This window comes from Poecilia reticulata, chromosome 15, assembly GCF_904066995.2.
Source record: "Poecilia reticulata chromosome 15, P_reticulata-male-v2, whole genome shotgun sequence".
NCBI lineage: Eukaryota > Metazoa > Chordata > Actinopteri > Cyprinodontiformes > Poeciliidae > Poecilia > Poecilia reticulata.
In genome coordinates this window covers 10,437,663-10,462,663 of record NC_088844.1, presented here as the reverse complement: position 1 = coordinate 10,462,663, position 25,001 = coordinate 10,437,663, and the positions used below count along the sequence as shown (strand labels likewise).

Here is a 25,001-nt window from a genome sequence, read left to right as displayed (position 1 = left end):
TGTGGAGGAAAGAAATCGACTAAACGCCTTGGCGAGTGAAAAACTGATTTATCTACGTCTCTGTACTATTTCTTTATGCAAAAGATGCAACATACAGTTCAGAGTAGATTAGCACCAAAAGCAGCCACCCCCCATCCCCAAGCTGCTCTGAATTTCATAAACTGCAGCCCTCTGTGTGTGTATGTGTGTGTGCACTGAAACAACACCAAACATCTCCCAGTTTGCCTCACTCTCCAAACTTTATGAATTTGATGAGGATGGATAAATATTCCATCTGCCGTGTATGAGTGTGTGTCTGACAGTCTCCCAGCAGTCTAAGCCGGTGTTATCCCTCCAGCCGTACCAGTCAGAAGTGTGTATCTGGAGCTGGCGGCGCGCTTCATTCCCCCAGCTCTTCCCTGCAGCTGCCAACTGGGTGACCAGCTTGATTCACACGCAAACATATTCACACATTAAAAAAAAAAAAAATCGGTCTCGTAACTCACTTATTTACTTCCACACGCAGCGCCTCGCAGGAGAATTAAGACCACTTCAGCTTTTTTTTTTTTCACATTCTGTCACATATATTTTATTAGAAGTTTATATTATAGAGCCGTACGAAGCAGAACAGAAAGAAGAAAAAGAAAAAAAACATTGTTGAAAGAAATGAAGAGGTTCGGTTTGTCGCAACAAACATGGGGACTTTTTGACCTGCATGGAAAATAGCTGCATGTGTGGCAGGAAACTATCAGTGCACATAACCCAGAAGAAACGATAACAACAGTAGAGCACGGTGGTGGCAGCATCATACTAAGAGAAATGAGAACAATATCGTCTTCAGGAACAGCTTAACTGTTCAGAGTTGATGGTGGAGCTAGATACAGGGAAATACAACAGAATGGTTTAGATCAAACCATATTCCCGTGTTCGAACGGTCCAGTCAAAGTAGAGAACCCAAATCAAATTTGTGATGGTAAAACAAGTTCATCTTCACATGAGCTGGATCCGTTTCACAAAGAAAAATGGGTAAAAAAAAAAAAACGACAAAGTGAGACTCTAGATGTGGCTGAATACAAATTCACGACACACTTTTCATTTGTTTTTTTTTTATAATCGCCTGAGAACCACGCATCGTTTTCCTTCCACCATGTATCACGTAAACTCAGATTAAAATCTCAAAGGTCCGTCATTTCAGGATGAGACTTAAAGGCCCAGAGAGGAAACAATAGCAGCTGTTTCAGTGAGTTTTTGTTTAAGCTTGAGACTCGAGTTATGGAGGATGATTATAAGGTGTATTTTATTTAATCAATGCCCACAGTAATCATATTTGATTTGTGACTCTTTAAGCTGGAGTTTTTCTCCGTTTTGACGAGGAAACCTCATTTATCTTATATTTTCAAAGAATCAGGCCAAAATATGAAGTAATATAAAAGCTTTAGAAAATTATAGCCCAGATTTAATCGATTTTATGATTATCTTATAATTCATACTGTATCAAAATACTAAACTACTGAAAGAAAGGAGCTGATTTGAAATGGGTCAGTACATGTGTGCAGAACGGGTTTCATTGTGATCATGAAATGCCAATTAGCCAATTGGAGAATTGATCCTGAGGCCAAAAAAATGACAATGAAGGCCAAAAGTTTCAGCTGCTAATCTTTAGACTTTTTTTTGTTTGTTGCCAAATTCAACGATACAGATGTCGTTTTGTAAAATACATTTTACAGCTGAAAATGTATATTCGATTCATTTCTACTTATATCTCTATAAAAACGAGTGTTTGTGTCTGAATGCGATGGTCTCACTTGTTCACCTTTTCGCATCAGAGCAGATTTAAACGTTTAGGGCACCGCTCGTATCGACGAGTCTGTCCTCTTCTCTGTGTGCGCGTGTCTGTGCGCGTTTCTATATTTGCGACGGCGGTCCTTCCTGTCTCCTGCTCCCTGCTGGCGGTGCTTCAGCGTGAGCCGCAGTTCTGAATCTCCTCCTGTTGTGACATCTTCGCCGTAATTGTCTGCTGTAATTGAGAATTGTCGCGTTCTGAACAGGTTTTCTGTGAGTGTGTTTGTGAATGTTTGCGTCCTTGTGTCTGACTGGTCCATTAACAGTGAGTGAGATGTTATTATTATTGGCGTGATGAACAACATATGCTGTTCTGGCTTCTCTCCAGCTCTGTCTGTCCGTCTGTCTGTCTGTCACACGCGCTCAGGCACAACACATACACTCATCATGGTAATAAGCTTATTATGGTAATGAGGGAGTCGACGGCACCTGAGTTACCTCTGTTCTCGATGAAAGGGAAGGAAGGAAGACGTGAACAGAGGACGGAGACGGGGGAAACTGCCCAGATAAAGAGTGATGTAGCGATGACTTTCTCCCCCACACATCTTTTTCAGATCTTACGGTTCGGCAGCACCTGCGCTGCCCAGCTTAGAGGTCAGCACAGCCTTGACTCTGGCGGAGGGCTGTCCCTACGTTTTCCCCCATCCAGGATTCTTCCTGTCCGTCGCTGCCAGGAGGGTTCGGTGGTCCAGGGAGAGCTGGCAGCTTCCTTAATTGTAACACAGACCTCTGAGGAGCCGTACGCTGCAAAAACACAAAATATTCCCAAGTATTTTTGTCTTGTTTCTAGTGTGAATATGTTGGTGCACTTGAAATAACAACAAAACTAACTTATAAGTAACTTTTCAGTAAGATAGAAGAGCCTGTTTTAAGTCAGTAATTCTTCAATATCGATGAAAAAGTCATAAGTGAAATACTAACACTTTTGCATCAATATTAAATTATTGACTTAAAACAAGCTCCTGTCTCTTGATCAAAAGTAATGTGCACTAGAAACTAGACCAAAAATGGATTTTGTGTTTTTACAGTGTATGCACCTCATGATGTTGTCTTCTATTCACTCCCAACTCCAAAACAACTTTTCAGCTTTTATTTCTCCCTGGAAGCACCTCGACATACTTCCTGTCCCGCCGCGCCTCATCTTCTTCATCTGTCTCTTTGCAGTCGGCATCATCCAATAAAAATGACTAAACGCAGATGTCCGATAAAACGAACGGACCGCTCTTAGAAACCGTGCATTTCTGTCCCTCTTCCCCTCCATATCCGCCGCGGTCCTGAGGTGCTGGAGGACAACGACTACGGCCGTGCCGTGGACTGGTGGGGGCTGGGTGTGGTGACGTACGAGATGATGTGCGGCCGGCTGCCGTTCTACAACCAGGACCACGAGAAGCTGTTCGAGCTCATCCTCATGGAGGACATCAAGTTCCCGCGCACGCTGTCGGCGGACGCCAAGTCGCTGCTGTCTGGCCTGCTCATCAAAGACCCAAACAAAAGGTGTGGCTCGCTGGTCAGAAGGAGTCGTCCTGCATTAGCATCTTTAAACTGGCTCGCAATTTAACTTTATCATGAGAAAGTACTGTACTTTTTATGGCAGTAGAATAATCCCACCACAATGAAATGTTTTGAAAAATCCAAACTTCAATCTGCACAGCAAAGAAAACACAAACTCTTATCAAGTATTTTTGGCCTAGTTTTCTGTCCAAAATCTTAGTACACTTGAAATAAAACAAAAGTAACTTACAAGTAACTGTTCAGCAAGATATAGGTGTTTGTTTTTTTTGTAATTTCTTAATATTGATTTAAGAGCACTAGTTCCACTGGCAGATTATTTCACTTATAATAAGACTTTTGTACCATACTATAAAGGTAAATCTGCCAGTAGGACAAGTAGTTTTAAAAAAAACTTTTTCTAAAACATTAAGGAATTATTGACTTAAAACAAGCTCCTAAATTACTTAATTTGTTTTATTCCAAGTGTCCTCATATATTTGCACTAAAAACAAACAAAAAATGTTTTTGAAATATGAATAAAATGAATTAAACTGTAATCAGGATGGATGCCTTTCTTTTAGAAGAATCATCCCATACTTTTCCAAATCTGAAAAAAAAGGGAAAAAAACCCATAAATAAAACGTCAGACTTTTCCACGCTGTGCCATGCACACTGAGTTTCCCAAAGCCTTTGGAAAAGAAACGGATCCACAGCATCACTGATTCTCTGCTCTTTCTATAAGTGGACTTGAGGTGGTTTTCTACTCCTTCATCTTTTGTTTCATGCCTTTTGACACAGTTCCAGTTAAAGCCCAGGGAAGTTAGCAAAATCCACACGTTTTGTGTTTGTGATGGTAGCATAGAAAAGGTTTCTCTTCTGACGTCACTTCACCAGAGTCTCAAGAGTTTCTATGTTTGAAATAAAATTCATTCATTGGCTCAGGTTTTTACGCTCTCCGGTTCTGATTCTTCATCTCCAGGCAGTTGCGATTGTGCTCTGCTTCATCACCTTAGTAAAAATGAAGTGCTCTGCTAATCCCGGCTTTTGTTTGGTTTTCCCTCTCCCACTGAACCAGGCTCGGGGGCGGACCAGAAGACGCTAAGGAAATAATGAGGCACAGTTTCTTCTCTGGCATCGACTGGCAGGATGTCTACGACAAAAAGGTACGCCACGGTGAAAACCGTGTGGTTTACTTCAGCGGCGGTGGCGGCTTTCTCTGAAGCATAACAACATCCACTTTTTTTTCTTTTTTTTTTTCTTTTTTTTATGCGAGAGATTTATTGAGCTACTTGCCCATAAATTCTGCTCAGAGGTCAAGATTGTGCGACAGTTGTCATGCAGCAGATCTACAGGAGGAGCCGACAGGCAGCTGTTTAAAACACGCAGCGTCACAAAGAGGTGTGACTTTGTCTCCTAAGAATCGGTGTTTGCTCACACACTACTGAGTGAGACTCGTGTCCCATGAGGCAGCACCTGCGGCGTCTTACGCAGGTGTTGAGCTTCCTGCCTACTCCTCGCTCTGTTTTTCCTCCTCCTTTCCTTCACCTTTGTGTTATTGTTTATTTATTTATTTTTGCATTTGTGAAGCATTTCAAATTAACTCGGTGACATGAACACCTAATCTGAGGTTAGAAAGCAACAAAACGATGTGGCGCTAAATGAGAAACTATGAGGATTAATACCATACTTAGTTATTTTTAGACCTGTGCAGTTAATGAAGTCTATATTCCAAAGAGTCACAAAAATGATGTGATCAACAACAACAAAAAACTATCAACACTTTTTGTCCAAACTGCATTTTGGTGGAGTTTGCAGGAAAATAATATTCACGTGTCCGACAAATTTTCAGGCAAAAAAGTCCTACCTGACTCATAACTGGTTAATAGGACCATGTACATAAGTGCTGATTAACTCCCGTTGATTAATTCGATTTTAATCCGCTAAAAACTTTAACGCAATTAATCTTTTTTTTTCTTTTTCCTTAACAAGCGTTCAGACCAGAATCTTTTGCATTTGCTCGTTTCTGGCACGTCTGCAACTCCAACACACAAGGGACAAAATCAAGCAGCCCGGTGCTTTTGTCAGACACGAGGACGTCTAAAAACCTGTTGACACGACCGACCGTCAACTCCATGATCTAAAAGCGACAGTCGTCGTCGTCTCTGCTGCACATGTGGAGCACTGATCCGATGTCTCCTCTGTGTCCCAGCTCGTCCCTCCCTTCAAGCCTCAGGTGACGTCGGAGACGGACACCAGGTACTTCGACGAGGAGTTCACGGCTCAGACCATCACAATCACTCCACCAGAGAAATGTGAGTCCCTTCCATGTTTTCTGATCCTCCCTGGTGTACAGTCTTAGACAAGGTGACGAGGAAAAAAAAAAGAAAGAAACAGTACTTCCTGTTTTCAAAATAACTGCATGAAGAAATAATCAATGTGTGCATCTCTGATAGTCCTCCGGCCACTAGCACTTCTCTGTACACACTTTTAAGAACATGCTGCTGTTTTCAGTGTGTTCTGCACTGAATTATACATGAGTGATCTGCAGCTCACACAGCACTGCAGGAGTTTCCCACATCAGATGCATGCTTGTTAATTGAATTGTTCTCAGTTTACTTTTTCACCACTTAAAAAAAACAGAATATTATTACTGTCTTCAAAAAAAGAAAAAAAAGAAATCTTTGACATTTTTTCAGATTTTGTCATGTGACAACGCATAAATCTAGATGTGTTTTACTGAGATTTTATCCAATAAACCAACACAACATGGTGGATAATTGTGACAAGGAAAAACAAAACTCATATAAATAAAAATATAAACATTCACCTTTGACTCGGACTGTGTGAAACATACATTTTTCTGTCTTGCCGTGGATTTCTAAATAGGTCTGGACTTTGTTCCATTCTAATACGTGATCCAAAACATTCCATTGTAGCTCCAGATGCCCACAGCATAATATCGCTAAAAACAAAGGCACACCACACTTTTCAGATTTACATTTGTAGAAAACTTTGAAATCATTATAAATTCCCTTCTGCTTTACAATTGTGCACAACTTTTATTTAGAGAAAAATCTCAATAAATTACATTAAAGTAGGTGATTGTGACATGACAAAATGTGAAAATGTCATGAAGGCTATATGAATACTGTAACAGGACGCTGTACGTGCGCTTTTAAAATTTTATATATATATATATATATAAAAACAAAAGCTCAGTGCAAATATTCTTGACATTATTTACTTGTGAATCTTCCCCTCATTAGTCGATGAGGATGGAATGGACTGTCTGGACAACGAGAGGCGACCGCACTTCCCGCAGTTCTCGTACTCGGCCAGCGGGCGAGAATGAACTGTCCATCACGGTGACATTGTCACAGCTGGTCTCTGAGGCCGCCAGCGTGGGACACGAAGACCCCGCAGCTTCGGACCAACCCAGACTTGAAGGATTTTTGCCCTTTTCTCCTCCATTCCTTCTCTTCAGTCTGCTTCTTACTTTATTTATTTGTTCCTCTCTCTCTCTCTCTCTCTCTCTTTCTCTCTCTCTCTCTCTTGTTGTGAATCTCTTCAGAGGTCAAAACCTCGAGGCAAAATTAGAGTTCACTCCTGCACTCTAAACTGCGACGCACACGATCGGTTGACTTTTTTTTTAACGACCCTTTAACGACGGGAGCTTCACCGGCCCCCTGCTGTGCTTTGACACCTGTTGCTCTAAAAAAAAGAAAAAGAAGCCCAAACTACTCTAAGATCTTAGCCGGCGCAGCTTTCAGGTAGTGTTCGTATCTGCGATACTGCGCTTTCAGTTGTTGGAACCCAAACTGCCATGGCGGGTCGTTAACTCAGGCTTTCGCGAACACAAACTCGGAGACACGTTTGTGTCTCGCGACACGTCGTCGCTTCGGTGATTCCGGGACGGGCTGAGCAGCGTGGGGGGCCCCCACACACTCCCTCCCTCATGTCGTCAAGCAGGATTTGACTCAGGTGCTGCTCAGCGCAAGTGATGTTGTTGCTGCTATTTCAACTACAACCACAACGACTACAGGTACCGCTCTTCTTCTACTGCTACTACTGAAATCCGGTGCTACACCTCCAGCTAACCGTTACCAAGGCGACAGCTAAACGCCCCAAGCTATGCTCGTCCAGCTGCTACCTTTTACTCTGCTGCTCTTAAATGTCATCAACCGATGATCACCATGGGTTTTTCCGTTTCTCGCAACTCAAAGCACAGCAGTCCAGGCAGATGAAGCTCCGGCTAATACAGTTAGCTTTACTGCGTCATCAACAATGCAGCGGAAATGCAAGAAGAAGTGAAAGTTGGAGAAAATCAGCTGGTTTGAATGTGTTCCCCTTCCCAACTGAAGTTTTTTTTTTTTTCTTTATCTTTTTTCTTTTATTTGAATTTACCTTAAATTTCCAAAAAGGGAAAAGCTTAACTGAAACGGTACTTTCTCAGCTTTACTGTGACTCGCGGTTATCACGGCTTTGGGATCCACACGGCTGTACCTCTTAGCGGTGAATCCGGAATGTCAGATATAGGAAAGGGACTGTTATTAGAGTGGGGGGGGGATGCAATATTAATAATGATTTATAATGTGATCACTTATGATGTAGTGAGGTAACAGCTTAGCTACTGTTTTCTGCGGATTTTAAAACGACACGGTCTGTGAGGAAGTAAACAGAAGCAGATGTGAGTTTACAAGAATCACAGCAGTTGCTATAATATACATATGTTCTATTTATTGCGCTACACATTGGTTTTATATTAACCTTTTTTATTGTTATTACATGATTAAAAGTATATTGTTGTTTCTTAAGATTGAGAGAAATATTGCACCTCAAGAAACAAAAATGGCTCAAGAATGTCGGAGGGAAAGCAGAAAGCCTTCCTGCTCCATTTCTTTTTTTTAATTTTATTTTATTTTAGGTTTTGTGTTGTTCTGTGACCAAAATGTGACGGCCAGAGGAGACGGCACACGCTGAAGACGGTTTATCGGTTTCACGTTGTCACCTGAATGTCCCTGATTTTTAATGTTAGACGTGTGTTTGGTGACGGCCGAGGAGGCGTTCAGAGAGGAAGTGGATCAAAGGGAGAATGAGGAAGGCTCTAAATTCAGATTGTGAAGGGTGATGTGTAAGTGCGTCGAGAAAAGAGAAGAACGAGTTTAGTCTGTCTCTACCTAATATCATTAGGTAGAGATTCACAGAGAAGTCGGCGTATGACTGAAAACAGGCGGTTTTCAGATTCTTTCCAGTCAGTGAATGCATCGCTTGTTAACAGTAACACTCTTCCTGTGGAAGTTGTTACGGAAAGAAGACTCATAACTGGCTGTTTTCAGGACAGGAGAAACATTTAAAGGAAATCAGAGGAAGTGTGTGAGATGTTTTAAGCTGTGTGAATGAAACGGTAGGTTCTATGGCGGTTCAGTCCTGTTGCTAATGACTTTAAAAGTCTCAAAACATCCAGAATGTGAATATTCATTCAGTGTTTAGAAGTAGGGTAGGTTTCCAACATTCACTTCTGTTTGTTGATAATCTGGTTAAGGAATTCAGATGTTATTACACTAACAACAGAAACTCAATGGCTCAGCCCGTCACCTTTAAATCTACAGATTGTGCTTCTGAAACTGGTCCGTTGTGATTTGTTTTGGAGTTCAATATCATGGCCTTCTCATTATGTTATTCATTACTTGCTCCTTTGTTATGGGAAATGTATCATTTAACTAGATGATTTGGCTTAAAAACAGATTATAATAGCCTAACATGCTGTCAGTAACCATGAAGTGTAAATTACATTAGGATTTATGTTATGGTTTAATTTACAAACCATAACAGTGTTGACTGTTAGTCATCCTTCTCTTAGGAGCAGATTGTTTTATAAATGCTAACTGGGCTAATTAGCATTAGCTAACGACAGTAAATATTTCAAACCCCGCCAAAGACGAATTGTTTTGTCTGAATCTGAAATCGGCCACAAACCTCTGACCGGTGCACCTCTACCTGAATGTCGATGACAAACCGACCCCTGACCCTTGACCCCTTCGGCCCGGGCCGTCTCCTCCGGTCTGGACTCTGTGTGTTTGCGGTTGTTGCGTCGTCATGTCCTCCAGACCGACAAGGTTTTAGAAATTCCCCTGGATTTCTCTGTCTCCAAACGCTGTTGGGGAAGCCTGATGGTTTCACTTCATTCACAAGGTCAAAAACTTCTGAGTCTAAAAGAGAGAAGAAGAAGAAAAAAAATCAAAGACAACCTGTTGTGTTTTTAGCATCTGGCCTACACACACTGAGGGTATCAGGGGAGTTGCTCTGAGGCAGAGAACACGTTATTCCAATATATTTATTATTTGAATGTCTTTGGATAACTTGAATTTGTTTTCTATTTAATTTATTTGTTGTCTGTTTGTTTGTTTGTTTTGGGCCTTTAGCAGTAAGGCGAGGTTGTAGTCATGTTTTTTTTTTTTGTTATAAAAATAAATGTTTTCTTTTTTTCTTTGCTTAAAGGTACGTCTTACACACAACCTCTTACCTGTTTTCCTGCTGCTCTTAAGTCCATATGCTTTACTGTTGCACTACCATTAAACTGCAAATAGCTAGCAAACCCGCTTTATGGCAGAAAGTTCAAAAAGGAAAAGAAGCAAAAAAAAAAAATGAATAAATAAAAAATGGACGGCGCTGGCCTGCATGCTGTAGTTCTCCTCCGTCCATCAGCCCCGAGTCAAAATGGCGCTCTGAACTCCGATGAAAAATACTCGTGTGTGTGTGATCGACGCGGCCTGTCTGGTAGCCGGGAAAAGTCCAAATCCCACCCAGCTGGCACCCCTGACAGGCTCAAGGAAGCGCTCTCAAGTATTTGGAAGGATTTCAGCTTTGACTTGACTCAGGTCGGCGAGCAGCTGAGGAGTTCTAGCTGTGTGCGAACATGTTAACGCCAAAAACCATTAGGAAAAAAAAAAAAAGAAACAACGACCAGAGTTCATGAAAATACGGCTTTGTAGCTTTGAACACAGCACTTTTCGCATCCCATCACTTTTGATACGATTCAGAGGAATTTGATTCAGCCCTGCTTTAAAGCAAGATTTTTAGCTTTTTTTATGTTTTTAAAGAAAATAAACGACGATTTTTAACTAATAAACAAATCTCCAGATACAACCATTTGGCTTTGACGCGGCTCTGATGTCCAGATTTGACAGACGTGGCTGAAGCGTGCAGCAAGTCGGCCGGCGGTGAGGCAGTTTAGAAACCCAAACGTTGGTCGTTAATTGCACTGAAAAGTTTTTCTTCCTGTAAGCCTCCAACTCTCAGTGTTTGGGTGGATTCTGGGGTCAGGCGCGAAGAACTTGACTTGAGATGATGAAGAGTATTATCGATATTAATCAGTGGGGGGGGGAGGGATTCCCCCTTACCGTGGCAGACGTCTCAGAAAGCCAGTTTCTGCTTCCTCACAGCTTTACCGGATCCCTCACCACCATCACATCATCATCATCGAACCAAACGGCGTGTGAAATCCGGGACGCCGCGCTGCCGGCGGTCCGTCCGAAAGCTGCTGCTGTTTGTACCTTCCGTCTCCCAACGCCACCGCTCCGACTCCCGTTGCGTCTCGGCTGCTCTGCGTTCAATCTCGTTTCGTTGACGTCGGCTAAAAATTCACCCGATGCCTCGCCGCGCCGCTGCCAAACAGGAAGCGGGCTCGTGTTTGAAACGGATTGAACCGAAGAGACGAGACTTCCTTTCTGCAGCAGATTCCTCCCCCCGGTTTACCTCTGTCAACCTGATTATTAACAGCATGAGAGTCATCTATTGAGTTTAGAAACAGCAAACATGTATAAGTACTTCAGCGCCATGTCCATTACACGCTGTAGCTGAACAGTAGTGAGAGGGAAGGCCGAGTTTCCGAGACAGGAAATGACAGCAGAGCGGATTCAAGCAGCCTTTCTGTCCTTCATGCCGTCAGGTTGCCGTGGTTTGGGCCTGAGAGGCCACAAGGATGTGAGAACAACACATTACCATCAACATGGAGCTGTTTTTTATTATTATTATTATTTTGTACATCCTTAGTATTTTTACACATAAGATGTATCGGATAGGGATGCACATTATTTTCCTTCTTACAGACGGCTTCAATAAAGCACTATGTCAATCTGCTGAGCTGTGGTGAATTTCTTTCATTTGTCTTTAATGGGTGGGTGTTTTATTTTCTGTGCCCTCTTATCAAACGAGTGTAGGGGAATTGAATTCTATCTTTTAAGTGCAAAATTGAATTATACACAACTTTTGCAGTTTGGTTTATTTTTGTAAATCTTTACTTCCTGGTGTTAAGTCTCTCAAAACTTGATGTTTTCTCGTCAGAGCTACAAATTTGCATATGTGCTATTGCCAAACAGGTCTGAAAGAACAAGGGAGCTTTTAATGTCTGAAACTAACATTTAAGAGGGGGAAACTTTTAGACTGCTCGTAAATTATTGTATATGATGAGGCCTGAATGTAATCTCATTTATTTAAAAAAATTGACAAAAATATGCTTTTGTCAGTCCAAGAGTGCTACAAGATTTTTTTTTATTTGTACCTTTCTTTTACATTTATAAAGTCCCATAACTCCATATTTGACAATGTAATCAACAATTCTCCACTTAAATACAAAAGCCAACAAATTTCAATAAAAAATTTCATGAGCAAAAGAATATTTCCAGTTGTATGAAGTAAAAAAATATATACATATAAAAAACATGGTTCATCAGTATCACATGTTTCAGATAATTGTTTGACTGCAGAGTATATGACATGACATATACGCTACAAAGTCCTCAGTAAATGCATCTCACCTTTAGAGAGGATCTTTGCATGGGGAGGAGTTGGCTAATGCTAGCTCCCCTCTGTTTTGAAACGACTGATAATTCAGCTCATGTTTTCTGGGAGTTGCAGTGAAATAAATGTAGATTAAACATAAACAAATGTGTTTCTCATTTAGAAATACAGACATCACTTTTATGAACTACTGGATTAGCTGCCACTGTCCATCATTATGCTTTTTGTCTCTAATCTGTTTTTTGCTGTGAACACCATTGTAACACCGTTGTGCTTTTACAGCGCAAAAGCAAACATTGAAGGGAAATTTTGACTGACAAATTCTGAGATTGTTTGCAGTAGAAACAATATTTGATAAATTTCACAGGTCAACAGGATAACCCAAACTCCCATAAACACGATAAGAAAAGCAAATCAAGTCATTTTAAAAGTGTTGCTTTGGGTTTTATTAATGTTGAGCACTCATTGGTAACACTTTATTTGAAGGGGGGTGAATAAGACTGACATGACACTGTCATAAACATGACATAACATGTCATGAACATGAATAAGCCTTCATGAATATTTATGACTGTCATAAAGCGTCATTTGGTAAATTATGACACTTAATACAAAGTTGACATTATTCAAAATGTCTTTGTTATGACAACTTGACATTAACCAAGAAATCATTACTGTTTAAACTTCACCTTTAATAACATAAAGATACCTAATTTCTAAAGTGCAATCAGTAATACTTTTATAACAAATTTATATCAGTAATGATTTCTTGGTTAATGTCAAGTTGTCATAACAAGGACATTTTGAATAAAGTCAACTTTGTATTAAAAGTGTCATAATTTACCGAATGACGCTTTATGACAACAGTCATAAATATTAATGAAGGCTTATTCATGTTCATCACAGGTGTTTATGACAGGGTCATGTCAGTCTTATTCACCCCCCTTCAAATAAAGTGTTACCTAGTCCTTGATACCTCACAACTTAAACACATCATTCACAGTAAAAGTTACATAAAATACATTCTGATGGGGAATAGAGTAGAAAAACTGTCCTTTCCAAAAGTCTGAAGAAGAGCCAGGACAAATGTGCTCATGTGCTCACTGTTTCATTTCGTCTCAGATTGGGTAACTAGAAAGATAAAAAAAACAAAAACAATGATTAACACCAACATACTGTGTGTGTGTGAACAGCTCATCAGGTAATGATGCAAAGTAGAATAAAGAAAACTTCCACAAATCCACAACCAGATAGTTCATTAGTTTAAACGTGGCATAAAAAACCCCCAACACAACACTTTGACTTCTTCCCTTAGAGTGAAGTCGACTCCAGATTTATTTAATTAGTGATCAGTTTGTCATGTGTATGTGTGTGTTCATACCTCGATGCGTAGGTTCTGCATCTCCTCACTAAGCGCGTTTCTTTCCTGCATCAGCTGGCTCTGTTTGGCCAGAAGCTCACACACCTGCTGGGCGCTGCTCTGACAGTGTCGGTCCAACTGCTGCAACCTGCAACACACACACACACACAGAGTATGACTTTCTATCTTCACAAAGACTTAGCACTGACTTCCATTTACACAGCCTAAAACCCTACATCTTAGGGCTCTAACCCATAACCCTAAAGCAGCACTTCCACAGGCTTTGGACTCCATCAGAAGCAGTGGATCCTCACTGTAGTATTTGGGCCTTACACGGTAAGAAATGCTAAAACACACACACACACACACGGGCTGACTGGAAGAGCAGGGGAATAACCGGCTCTCCTGGCGAATATAAAACCAAATGTTGTAAATATTGAAACGGAGCTGGATCCACAAAGAGCTTCTAATTTCACTGGACTTTGTGTTGATCAAACAAACAACACTGCTGACGAGGAGATGACGGCACCGTGGTGGAAAGAGGAAATGTGGGCCAGATGTGTTTGAGACGGAGGAGGTGAACATCAAGACTAGTCAGATGGATCGTCATCGTATGATGGAGCTAATGGAGGATTTCATGTAAAGAAAGCATCTTTTAGCAGGAGTTGATCGATGATCTTAGGAAAAGGAAACATTAGTGATGTACATGAGGCAATTAGATAAAAAACTAATTATCTCAGTTCAACTTACTTCAGATGATGAGAATACCTTCTACGATTCAGGATAAATATTTTGATCAAACCGAAAGCTCTGGGATTGTGTGAAGAGGTGAAAGGTGAGCAGTTTGCATGAGACTCGCCACCAAGGAAAAGAAGTGCTGGAGGAATCAAAACGAAGAAGAAGAAGAATCCGCTAAGAGTGGAAGATGTTTGTAGTAAAATAAAAAAACATTTTCTGAAAGGTTAAAAAAACTAAGCTGCTAAAGTTGACAAACCTTTGTTGTTAGGGAACTGAGAAAGAATAAAAGAACAAAGTGATAATTTAGTTCAGAGGTTTTAAAACTTTACGATCCAATTAGCCGTTTTTTACCCTCAGCTCAGCTGAAGGAAAACAAAACAAAAGCTTGTTGAAAGTCACAAATGTTACATTGCTTTTTGAAAGGAGGCTTTTTCTTGTTTTTGAGGACTATCTACTGTTGGACATTTTGAGTAACCAACATTGTATTCATATTTTCAGGTTTTATAATAAAAATATAAAATTTTTGCAAAAATGTGACAAAAAAAAAAAAAGCACATTATTTCCAACCCCTAAAACGAAACGGCGAGTGAAACGGTTCAAGCTGAAAGTCTAAGAAGCAAGCAGATATTTTGAATAAAATATGATGGGCTCATAGTAAGACAGAAGCTGCTACAGCAAACAAAATATGAATATTACTACAGATGTCCAATGCTTGCATATATGAACTTTTATTTCAAAACTGTTTTATTAGTCATCTATTAAGTCTTCCGGTCCAAAATGCATTTTTTTTTTTTTTTTACAAAGAGAGCTGGAGGAATGTGTGTAGTTTCACCAAAACATCCCAATTAGTGCGTCCCCTCTGACACAGCAGCTCCTGCAGACAATGAACCCTTTCACTGCTCACTGGGATTAGAGTGTGTGCGTGTGTGTGTGTGCATGTGTGTGTGTGTCTTTCAGCTGTGGCTGAAGGGCAAGGCTGGAAAAATAATGTATTTGGGGAAAGAATCTTCCTGAACATTTCCCACCAGCAGCTCAGTGTTGAAGTCAGTCAGTCAGTCAGTCAGTCAGTCAGTCAGTCAGTCAGTCAGTCAGTCAGTCAGTCAGTCAGTCAGTCAGTCCCATTTATAAAGAATCGATGAACACACTTCCTTATAAAGAGACAGGGAAGCCCTCAGCTGGCCAAGCTCACCCAGAGGTAAGAAAAACATTTACCACCCCTACATTTTTCTTATGATGGTCATTAAAAAGGCTAAATGACTCATATTCACAACAATATTTACTATTGAACAGGTTATAGGAGAGGTTAATGGGCTATACAAAACACCATTCATTTTTTTGCACAATATTCTTACGTAATTCTTAGATAATGAGATTTCAGTCTGGTCAATTCTGTCACTTTAAATCCAAATATGCCGTTTCTGGTCACTTCTCCCTACTCCCCCCAACTCTCTGTTTACGCTCACAGGTGAAAAAGGCTGCAAACAGGTGTGCAATTATACAACTGTACACCTTTGAAAAGCATAAGTGGTGCCTTCTGCACAACCAACAAGAATGCAGTAAGTTGTTTCTGGTTTTACCGCATGCAGAGGTAAAACCAGCTGCTGTCCAAAAGCGCTAGAGCTCCGCTTTGGTTGCTAGCTGCCTGCTGATTATGACTCAACATTACGAAGGTTTTTGAAACAGCTTGTTTTCCAGACACCAAAAAACAAAAAATCATTAACTTGTTGCCAGAAAACAACTGTTTATTTATTATTATTATTATTATTATTATTATTATTATTATTATTATTATTATGTAGGTGTTTAGCTGTTTTCAGAATCAGTAGAGAATCAAATGGTAGTACAAAAGCTGAATCTTGTATAACGCATCCCCTTTAAAGAACGGAAGCCAAGCCATCTACTGCTTCAGGTTCAAATGGCAGCAGCCAGGAAGATGGTTAGCTACGGAGGAGGAAGAGGAGGATGATGAGGGTTTTGGGCTTGGGGCAAGCGGCCCTACCCTGCTGGTCATGTTGGCAGCGGCTGGCCCGCCTCCCTGCCTCGGTGTGACAGACGGAGGAGGCGAACATCCCAACTCTGCTACACAATCTGCTCCCTGCTCCCCCTCCCTCACCAGGCCCTGCATGCTCTCCACTTTAATCCTCCTCTACCTCTTCATTTGGAGACCCCGACACACACACATCTTCTTCAGCATCATCCTCCTTACACACTCTCAGCGTTAACCTGCCCTCCGCCTGAGGGAGTGTTTTATCCCAGACCTGCGGCTCTGTCCGGTTCCTGGTGGCCGAGGGCGGCGACCCTCCTCCCCGCCTGGCGCTCCTGCAGCCGGCTTCCAAGCTGTCCTGACCAGCCGCCCCCTCGCTCCTTCCTCCCACTCTGCCTCTCCCTCCTACGCCACTGCACAGCACGACCTCACACAACCATCATGCACACACACGCACACACGGAAAGAGTCCAAAGCAGCGATGTTCTGCTCACGAAGAGCGGCAGACATCAGCCTAAAGGTCAGAAACAGAGCCTGTTGTTCTGTAAAGGTTTGATGAGGGAAGTGTTGAGAATGTTCCGACTGCAGGCCTTCAGCTCCACACCACCAAGCTAATCTGAGTCACACACACGCGCACACACACACACACACAGAGAAAATGTCAGTCCTTATCCAGTTACAGCTTCCCCTTACCGAAGCACAGAAATCCACCCGACGCTGCCAGTCGATCAAAGAGAAACTTCCAGAAGCTCGTTGCGGAGAATTTGTCGCGACGAGTGGCGGGATGTAAAATCCGCTCTGGGTTTGTGACACGGTGAGAGATGCATGAAAACGTTTCGCCAAGACAAGTTTTACACTTTGTCTTCTGCTGGAGATAAATGTGACACTGCAACAAAGGATTTATTGTCAGTCTGGGAAGTCATTCCTCCGAAGTGAACCAGACGACATCCTGCCAAGACAAACAGAACCAGAATCTGCCGTCGCCGAGGATCACAGTGCGACTTCTTCTTCTGGTTTTATGCAGAAGATTTTCAGCTGTAAGGAGTCTGATCAGCCCCTCAATACAGGCAGACGCAGCATTACCACACACAAGTGCCATTATTTACCCAATAGTTCAAATTATACGTCACGACAACAGTCATAAACATTCATGAAGACTCCTTCATGCTCATGACAGATGTTATGTCATGCATATGACGGCATCGTGTCAGTCTTACACACTGACCTTCAAATGTATTCATCGTCTTTTTGTAAAAATTGTATACGTCCCTGGATCGTAAAGGTTGCAGACCCCTGGTCTATCTCATGAAACCCCAATAAGAACACTTTGAGGTAACGTGACACAATGTGAACATGGCTGTGTAAAAGGCCGGTAGGCTCCGTCTCAGCCCAGCCAGTAAATCAGTCGGTCAGGTCGTGGCCTGAGATGTTTAAACCGGCCGCAGGTTGTAAGCTGAAGGTTTATGTAATGCGGTGAGTAAAAGCTGTGACCCGGCTACGCAGACGACAAAACGCGCCGTGTTTGTCGGAGCGGAGAGATGCCAACCTCTGGCCTCACTCTAATCCACCTCATCTCACCTTCGTGCTCTGCCCCCGAGAGGCAAGGCGAGCGTGTATGTGTGTGTGCGCGCGCGTATGATTAAAGTAGCGCTCCTTCCAGCCGCTAAAGCAGCAAATCCAATAACTGGCCTCCATCGACTGGCACACTCTTTAATTAGGGCTTAATACAGCCTAATGCGCAGACACTGCCCCTCACTAATCCACATGCACGCACGCACACACACACACACACACACACACACACACACACACACACACACACACACACACACACACACACACACACACACACACAGCTGGCTGCTGGGAAGTGAGAAGGAGGGCTGGAAGCTTGGAAGGATTTGCGGATTGACTGAGTTGACGGGGTCTGTGGACGGTGAAAGATGAGGGTTGACAATATGCGGTCTCAGAGACGGAGAGGCAGCGGTCTCCAGCCGTTGCCCTGCTGCTGTCTGCTGCCGGCCGGACAGCGGAGAGTTCGGGGTCACACGGGGAGAGCCTCCTTCCTGACCTGGGGAAACGACACCACCTGCTGGAGCCAACGATTCACTTCAATCTGCACTGAAATCAGTAGAAAAATCCTACCAGAAACGGCCTGCAAGGCCACGTTCACACAGCAGGTCTTGATGCTCAATTACAAAAAAAAAAAAAAAAAATTTTTTTATAAAATCCGATTTTTTTTTTGCACGGTTGCTCATACTAATTAAACCCGACCGCAATGAGACTTTTGTGTGTGAACGGATTTAAGACCCCAAAGTGAACAGTATTCACGTCTCACATCAATGACATAAAAGCTGGATAAAATGTGACTGCAGACATTTTGCAAACAACCAGATTCGTATCCGACTTACTACCACATTGGCACAGATCAGATTTTTTTTTGCAGAGCGGAAAGATTGGACCGTACAGACTGCGGTGAAAAAGACGGATATAGGTCGCGTTTGGGCCAAAAAAATAAACAAAGAAAAAAAGCGGTTTTGGGTTGCGTTCGCCTGCTGTTTGAGCGTAGCCCAAGTGTGTGTTTAGCTCTCCAGCAGATATGGAGAAGGAAGTTTTGCTGGGAGGCACTTTGCAGTAATTTCCCCTGACGGCCCAATAATCAAACTCTGCACCTCCAACCGCAGCGCTCTCTATTGACTGCTGCAACCGAGGAGCTTAATTACATCACACAAACACACAGACCTACCTCTCTGTGGCGTGTATCAGTCATAGCCCACAGCTAGAGTCTGAACTCTGTTGTGTTTGTTTGTCTGTTTGCATATTTATTTACAGGTGGGAGCATATGTCCTGCAGGCACGGTCTGAAGGGAAAGTGCTAACGCCACGTCGGAGAAACACTGATCCAGAAGATCTGCGAGCAGCGTTCAGGTCTGTCACTCAGCAGCTCCATGTGAGCGGCTGGCTGCTTTTACAGCAACACTCATCCGACTCATAAGTAAGACGGCAGGTCAACCGGGGAGACGATATAAACATCGAGTCAAAGGAGGTTTTGTAACCATAAAATTAAAGACTAAATCATTTCTAGGCCAGTATGAGATTCTAACTGCATGATAACCTTGACTACAAAAACCACTTTAGTATTTATGGAAGTACTGATATGAAAATTTGGGCCGATATTGAAATCCGATGTTTATATTGCTGTCTCGGAGAACCAATATCGCTACGCTTTTGACACCTTGAGGAGAAGAACCACGTCACTGCTTCCTTGTTTCAGTCAAACTCCCACAATCCTTTGCTGCATCACTGTCACATGACCAAACAAATACCATGTGACCAACCTGCTCCACTTCCCCTCCAGAAACAAACAGCAGCAAGATGGAAATAAATATCGTCTGTTAATGTTGGTGCAGTTCGATTTATCGGACCAATACAGACGTAGACGTTTTTTAAAAAATGACTAATATCGGTCAATATCCATGTTAGTGGCATGTCCATACTCAATAGTATCACAGCATTTACACAAAAAGCTGTTTGAAATCACATAATACTGCTTAAATTAAATAGAAAGGCTACAATTATCTGTAAATCGTGTATTAATAATTTGTAGAAACATTATTGCAATATTAACTTATTATTTCATGCTCACACGCAGACTTAAAGAAACGATTAGAACAGCAATCAGTTTTTAAGTCGAGTACAGAATACATTTGCTGCTTTGCTCTTTTCAGAGTAACACATACAATTAGCTTAATTAGCCAGGTTTTCTGCTCCGGTAGAGCCTCCAGTCAGCTGCTTAACAAGATCGTAATGTGTAGCTTGCTAGTTGTTGTTTTAGCGATAAGAGCGATGAGTTATGGTTTTCACACTATGTCTGTCTGCACTTTGTTGCAGCTGGAAATATTTCTGACCAGCCAAATTAGTTTCTTATGTAACTACAGGAACAATGGAGTCACCTGATTTCAGCCAGTCATTCTGACAATTTATTTCTATTCTGATTTAAATGGCGTTAAGATAGAGGGATGCCAACATAGAAAACGTCAAGAGGTTTTAAAATGCAACACAAACACAAGGCAGTTTATTAAAACCTTGGTACATCACTTCCAACTGGCATGTGCCTGTAGTGTAGTGGAAATGTTCAGCAATAGGTGAGGGAGGGGAATGGTTCATAGTCACAATCTGTGGCATTTCATCAGAAAACTCGAGCGTCTGAAACCGTGACTTTCTGCCGCCTGGACACTGGTGACCCAGACTGGTTCTGGGTCTGAACAAGATGTGCAACAAGACACACGGGGCGCTCCACCTTAAGCTTGGGTACAGGGAAGATTAGCAATGAAACGGAAATCAGGTGTAAAACTGAAGCACAGCCTCGTTAAGCAGCAGATATTTGACGTAGTGAAGCTCCATGTCCGTTTGTTTGAGGGGCCTAATTGTCCAGAGGGGGTGAAGAACGCAGGCAGACGTCTTCAATTCGCCTGGTTACAGAAACGCTGCCAGAGGCCTGACGGCTACAGCTGACACACACACGCGGGCGCACACACACACACATCAACGTTTCACCCAAACTCAGACCCACCACCCTCACACCCCAGCATTCGAGCAAAATCTTGGCTGGCACACAACTGTACACCATGAGTGTGTGTGTTTGCCTGTAGGCCATGCCCCTCGTCTTCTCCACCAACCTGTCACGCCAGTTGTTGCTCTCGCTAACATGCGCATTTGACACGAGAGCGCGATTGGTGACACCGAGGAGGATGAGGCTGCCACACACATCGTGCCTTTCTGCTCCCATTAAACGCAGCCCGTCACTTTCTAACATGCAAAATTATTCTTTACCACCCTTCCTGTCCTCTCCTCGTATATGAAAAAAAATAAACAAAACAATTATCTTAATGTTTAAAATTAGAATCCTAAAAGACAAACACAAACCGGGTCTTGTTTTTCATTTATTTCGCGGCTCCCAGCTGTTCTCCAGCTGTGCCAAACGCGCCGCTTTCGTACAGTTTTTGTTGCAGCTCTGACGCGCCAGATGTTAGTCACACATTAACATGTCAGCCCATCTGAAATTGTTTAACGTGTTAATATAAAGTCTTCTAAAAATAAAGAAATAATAATAATAATTTAAAAAAAAACACATTTCCCAGATGTAATATTTTTCATCTCCACTGTTGACGATATGTAGCTGGTTATTTTCAGTAAAATAAGACAATGAAATTCCACAATATTAAATTGAATTTTGTTTTGTTCAATCATAGTTCCTGACTAAGTCTGTAAACTGTATTACTTATTCGCCACTGTACAAACGAATGAGAACAAACATTTGCCTCATTTCTACCAGGCTGCAGTTACTCTAAAATGTTTCATTGTTGTAATAAAACAAAAGCATTACAAACAGGCGTCCGATGTGCTAGTTTGTTCTTTTAATTGAAGTAACTTTTATTATGTCATTTTGAGGATTTTGAGATGGAAATCTATAAAAAGCAGTTCACACAATAATCTTTTTAACTGGTTTATCGACGGTACGAAATATAAAAAAAATGTGTTGTGAACATGTTGCTCCATATATGTGAAACATCGACCTATAAAGCTGATTTTAACATGCAGGGTGATTTACATGTTGCTTAAAGAGAGAGAGAGAGAGGGAAAAAAAACAAAACAGGCGGGCCTCACAAACCTCCTGCTGCCGTGCTCCATTTACTGTTTCCCCATCATTTTGTCACACAATGTCTTATTCCTTTCATAATTTATTTTTATTCGGACTCCAACATTTAGACAGATTATTATATTGTAAAAAATAAAAATAAAAAAATACAATTTTCTATCATCAATAGCACAAAAAAAAAACTAGGAACACAAGATGATAAATGAAAGAAATTGTTTTCTTTTGGGTTTTTTTTATCCGTCTGGCCTGACAACCTGCTGCAGCCAGAAGCTCCTGTGTTTATTAACATTTCCAGGCAGGAGTTCAGCGTCGACCGACACGAGATCAAGCAGCGTGAAATAAAAACGCTCTTGGCTGGTACTTTTATTAAGCCTGATTGGAAAGTTTGAGGGATGAGAGATCTGACGACGGCGGCTCAGGCAGCCCTGGATGGGCTCAGACTTTGTTGATTTTTGCTGTATTGACAGAGGTGACCGACCTGCTGCAGGCGGCTGAATCTCCCCATTTAACGTCAAGGCTGCGAGGCCAGCTCGCTCCTTTTATGTCTCGTGTTTTAACATAAAAAGCGTTTCTGCTGATGTTTCTTTTCACTTCTTTCCTCCGACAGAGAGGACAGGTGTTACTGCCCCAAATATCCATTTATATTTATACAAAGTTGCCTCAGTGTCAGCGACTGGGGCTCTAGATGTGTCGCTATACGTGGTTAACGCTCCAGCTTGTGAGCCTCTGGCTACGGCCCGACATCTGAGCTGCAAATCTGTGCGTCTCCATGCGTGTATGCGTGTGTGTGTGTGAGCTGTAAAGCCACCGTTTGACAATGCTCTTTCAGCAGGCTGCCCTGCGGTCGCTCCTGGCTACAAAAGCCAGCTGGGCAGAGCGGAGATGGGAGAGATGAAAGAGGAAGACGACTGACCAGCGCCATCCAGAGGAAAGAACGCAAAGCATGTGAGAGACGCAGAGAGAGATGATGGGAAGTGAAGGTTTCTCTGTGCATCGGTGGATCACACCACTAGCAAAACATATACAAATTGGTAAATACAAATCTTTTTTTATTCTTGTTTTTTTCTCTCTGACAGACTGCAAAAATACAAAATCTTACAAAGTATTTTTGGTCTAGGTTCTAGTGCAAATATCTTAGACAAAACTAACTTACAAGTAACTTTTCAGAAAGAAATATGAGCTTGTTTTAAGTCAATAATTCCTTAATATTGATTAAAAATGACTAGTTACAAGAGAAATAATCTGACAATGAAACTAGTGCATTTTCATCAATATTTAGGAATCATTACTTGAATAAAAAGCTTCTGTTTCCTGCTGAAAAGTTACCTGTAAGTCAGTTTTCTCTTATTTCAAGTGTACTAAGATATTTTCATTACAAGCAAAATCAAAAATACTTAGTAAGATTTTGTGTTTTTGCAGTGTATTTCCTCCCACAGTCCAGACGGATGTTTAACATCCTTATGAAGGACATTAAATGCGTAATTAAAAATGCATTCAAATCTGATGCTATTTTCTAACCATTAACAGCTGAACAATCCCTCTCTAGATCATCTGCAGAGGTTTTAATTTGCAAAAAAATAAAAAGACAGCGTAAAAACATGCAATCTCTCAGAATGCAGCTGAGAAATGCACTTAAAAACGGTGACAGGAGTGCCGTTAATACTTGCGGCATAAAGGGAATCAGAACCAGCAGTAAAAAACGAAAAAAAAAAAACTGGGCCGCTTTTTTTGTCACTCTTTCATCATCCCTCTGTTTATCTGTACCTCTCTCGGATCACAAACGAAAGCTGCCCTGCTTTCTTCTGCTCGGCCGCTGCCAACTTCATTTGCAAATGAAAAGTTTTGCGAGGAGCGTCCTTTTGCTTCTGGGGGCATGGCAGCACACCGTGTGTTAGGGAGCGAGGAGGACAGGGAGGGGGAAGAGTGGGAATGAGGAGAGCAGCAGAACGGGTGTGTGTGTGTGTGTGTGTGTGTACGGCAGATGAAGCAGCCCTCGCCCGAGGCTCGCCGTCCGCCCGCGGTAGCAGCAAGCCTGTTCCTTCCTCCTTCGGCCCGCCGCGGCCATTTGTTCCATTAGCCGATCTGCTGGAGCCTCTGGTGCAAACACACGCACACATCCACAGGCGTGCATACTTCAACAACTGCTTGCACAGCTCCTGCCACACATGGCCCCTCCATCCCTCCGCCATCCCTTCCTCCCTCCCACTTTTTCCTCCAGACGTACGCACAATCCTTCTTGGTGGAGGCCATATGGCCAAGCGAAGCCTGTGGATCTGCAGGCACATCTGCGTATATGTTGCTGCTCTCCTTATAAGACCGCACCTCTACGCAACTCGACTCTGGCAAACACACTCTGCTGCCACTATGTGAGCTTAAATAACTGTTGGTCTGTCGGATAAGTGTGTGTGTGTGTGTATGACCCGAATGTGTACGTGCGTCGTGATAATTGGTGAAACAGCCTGTGAACAGCTGTGAGGTGAGGATAGGTTGCGAGGTGTTCGGTACAGAAGGACGAGGGGAGGAGGAGGAGGAGGAGAGAGGAAGAAAGTTGGAGTGCAGGAGAGAAGTGAGGAAGAGGAGGGCAGGCGCAGCTGAAGAACTGGATTTAGATCCGAAATATGACAGAAAAATTGACACGAAGAGCAATCTGGAGCGAATATGTTTGTGGATGTAAATGAATCTGTTTCCACTCAGTTTTAACTTTTATCCCAGCAGATCATATCATGTAGAAATGTTCATCTTTCTGGAAATGGCTTCGCTGCACAATAATAGTGTAACTATTGTAGTATTTCTGGGGTAACGATGAAAAATATTTCATTTGAAAAACTCAAGGTACAAAAACAGCTCATCTGTGCAAAACAAGACAATCAACCTTTGCTTCTCTTCGGTAGTAGATGTGTCGAAGTTGTCATAATTTTAGCGTCACCAGTGAAACGGATGGACAAGACACAATAAGTTCATGTCACACAGTCGGGCTCTGAATATCTATATCTGTCCATTTGGATCAACTCTGTCCTGTTTTCCTGGATTTTTTTTATTTCCTGACAAGCTAAAACCCGAGAGGTGGAGACATTGTTTCAGAAAAATGTGGGTGCCAAATGATTATTTGATTATTTTACAAATATTTAATGTCTTTAAGACACACTCTCA

At 42.1% G+C, this 25,001-nt stretch overlaps 2 protein-coding genes across 4 annotated transcripts in view; one reads left to right on the top strand and one right to left on the bottom strand.

Moving 5' to 3' along the window:
- The window catches only part of akt3a (AKT serine/threonine kinase 3a), a 63,734-nt gene extending 52,280 nt beyond the window's left edge, over window positions 1–11,454 (top strand). For all 3 annotated transcript variants that reach the window (XM_008429170.3, XM_081616645.1, XM_081616644.1), the window contains 4 exons: window positions 3,101–3,315; window positions 4,388–4,475; window positions 5,522–5,624; window positions 6,579–11,454. In XM_008429170.3, the coding sequence (XP_008427392.1) occupies window positions 3,101–3,315; window positions 4,388–4,475; window positions 5,522–5,624; window positions 6,579–6,664 (492 nt within the window). In that variant the 3' untranslated portion in view covers window positions 6,665–11,454. The remainder of the gene's footprint in view (window positions 1–3,100; window positions 3,316–4,387; window positions 4,476–5,521; window positions 5,625–6,578) is intronic.
- A 386-nt stretch (window positions 11,455–11,840) lies between these two features.
- sdccag8 (SHH signaling and ciliogenesis regulator sdccag8) overlaps window positions 11,841–25,001 on the bottom strand; it is a 50,345-nt gene continuing 37,184 nt past the window's right edge. Inside the window, exons 17-18 of the mRNA XM_008429169.3 lie at window positions 13,493–13,619; window positions 11,841–13,242 (exon numbers count right to left, since the gene is read on the bottom strand). Of these exons, the coding sequence (XP_008427391.1) occupies window positions 13,204–13,242; window positions 13,493–13,619 (166 nt within the window). The 3' untranslated portion in view covers window positions 11,841–13,203. The remainder of the gene's footprint in view (window positions 13,243–13,492; window positions 13,620–25,001) is intronic.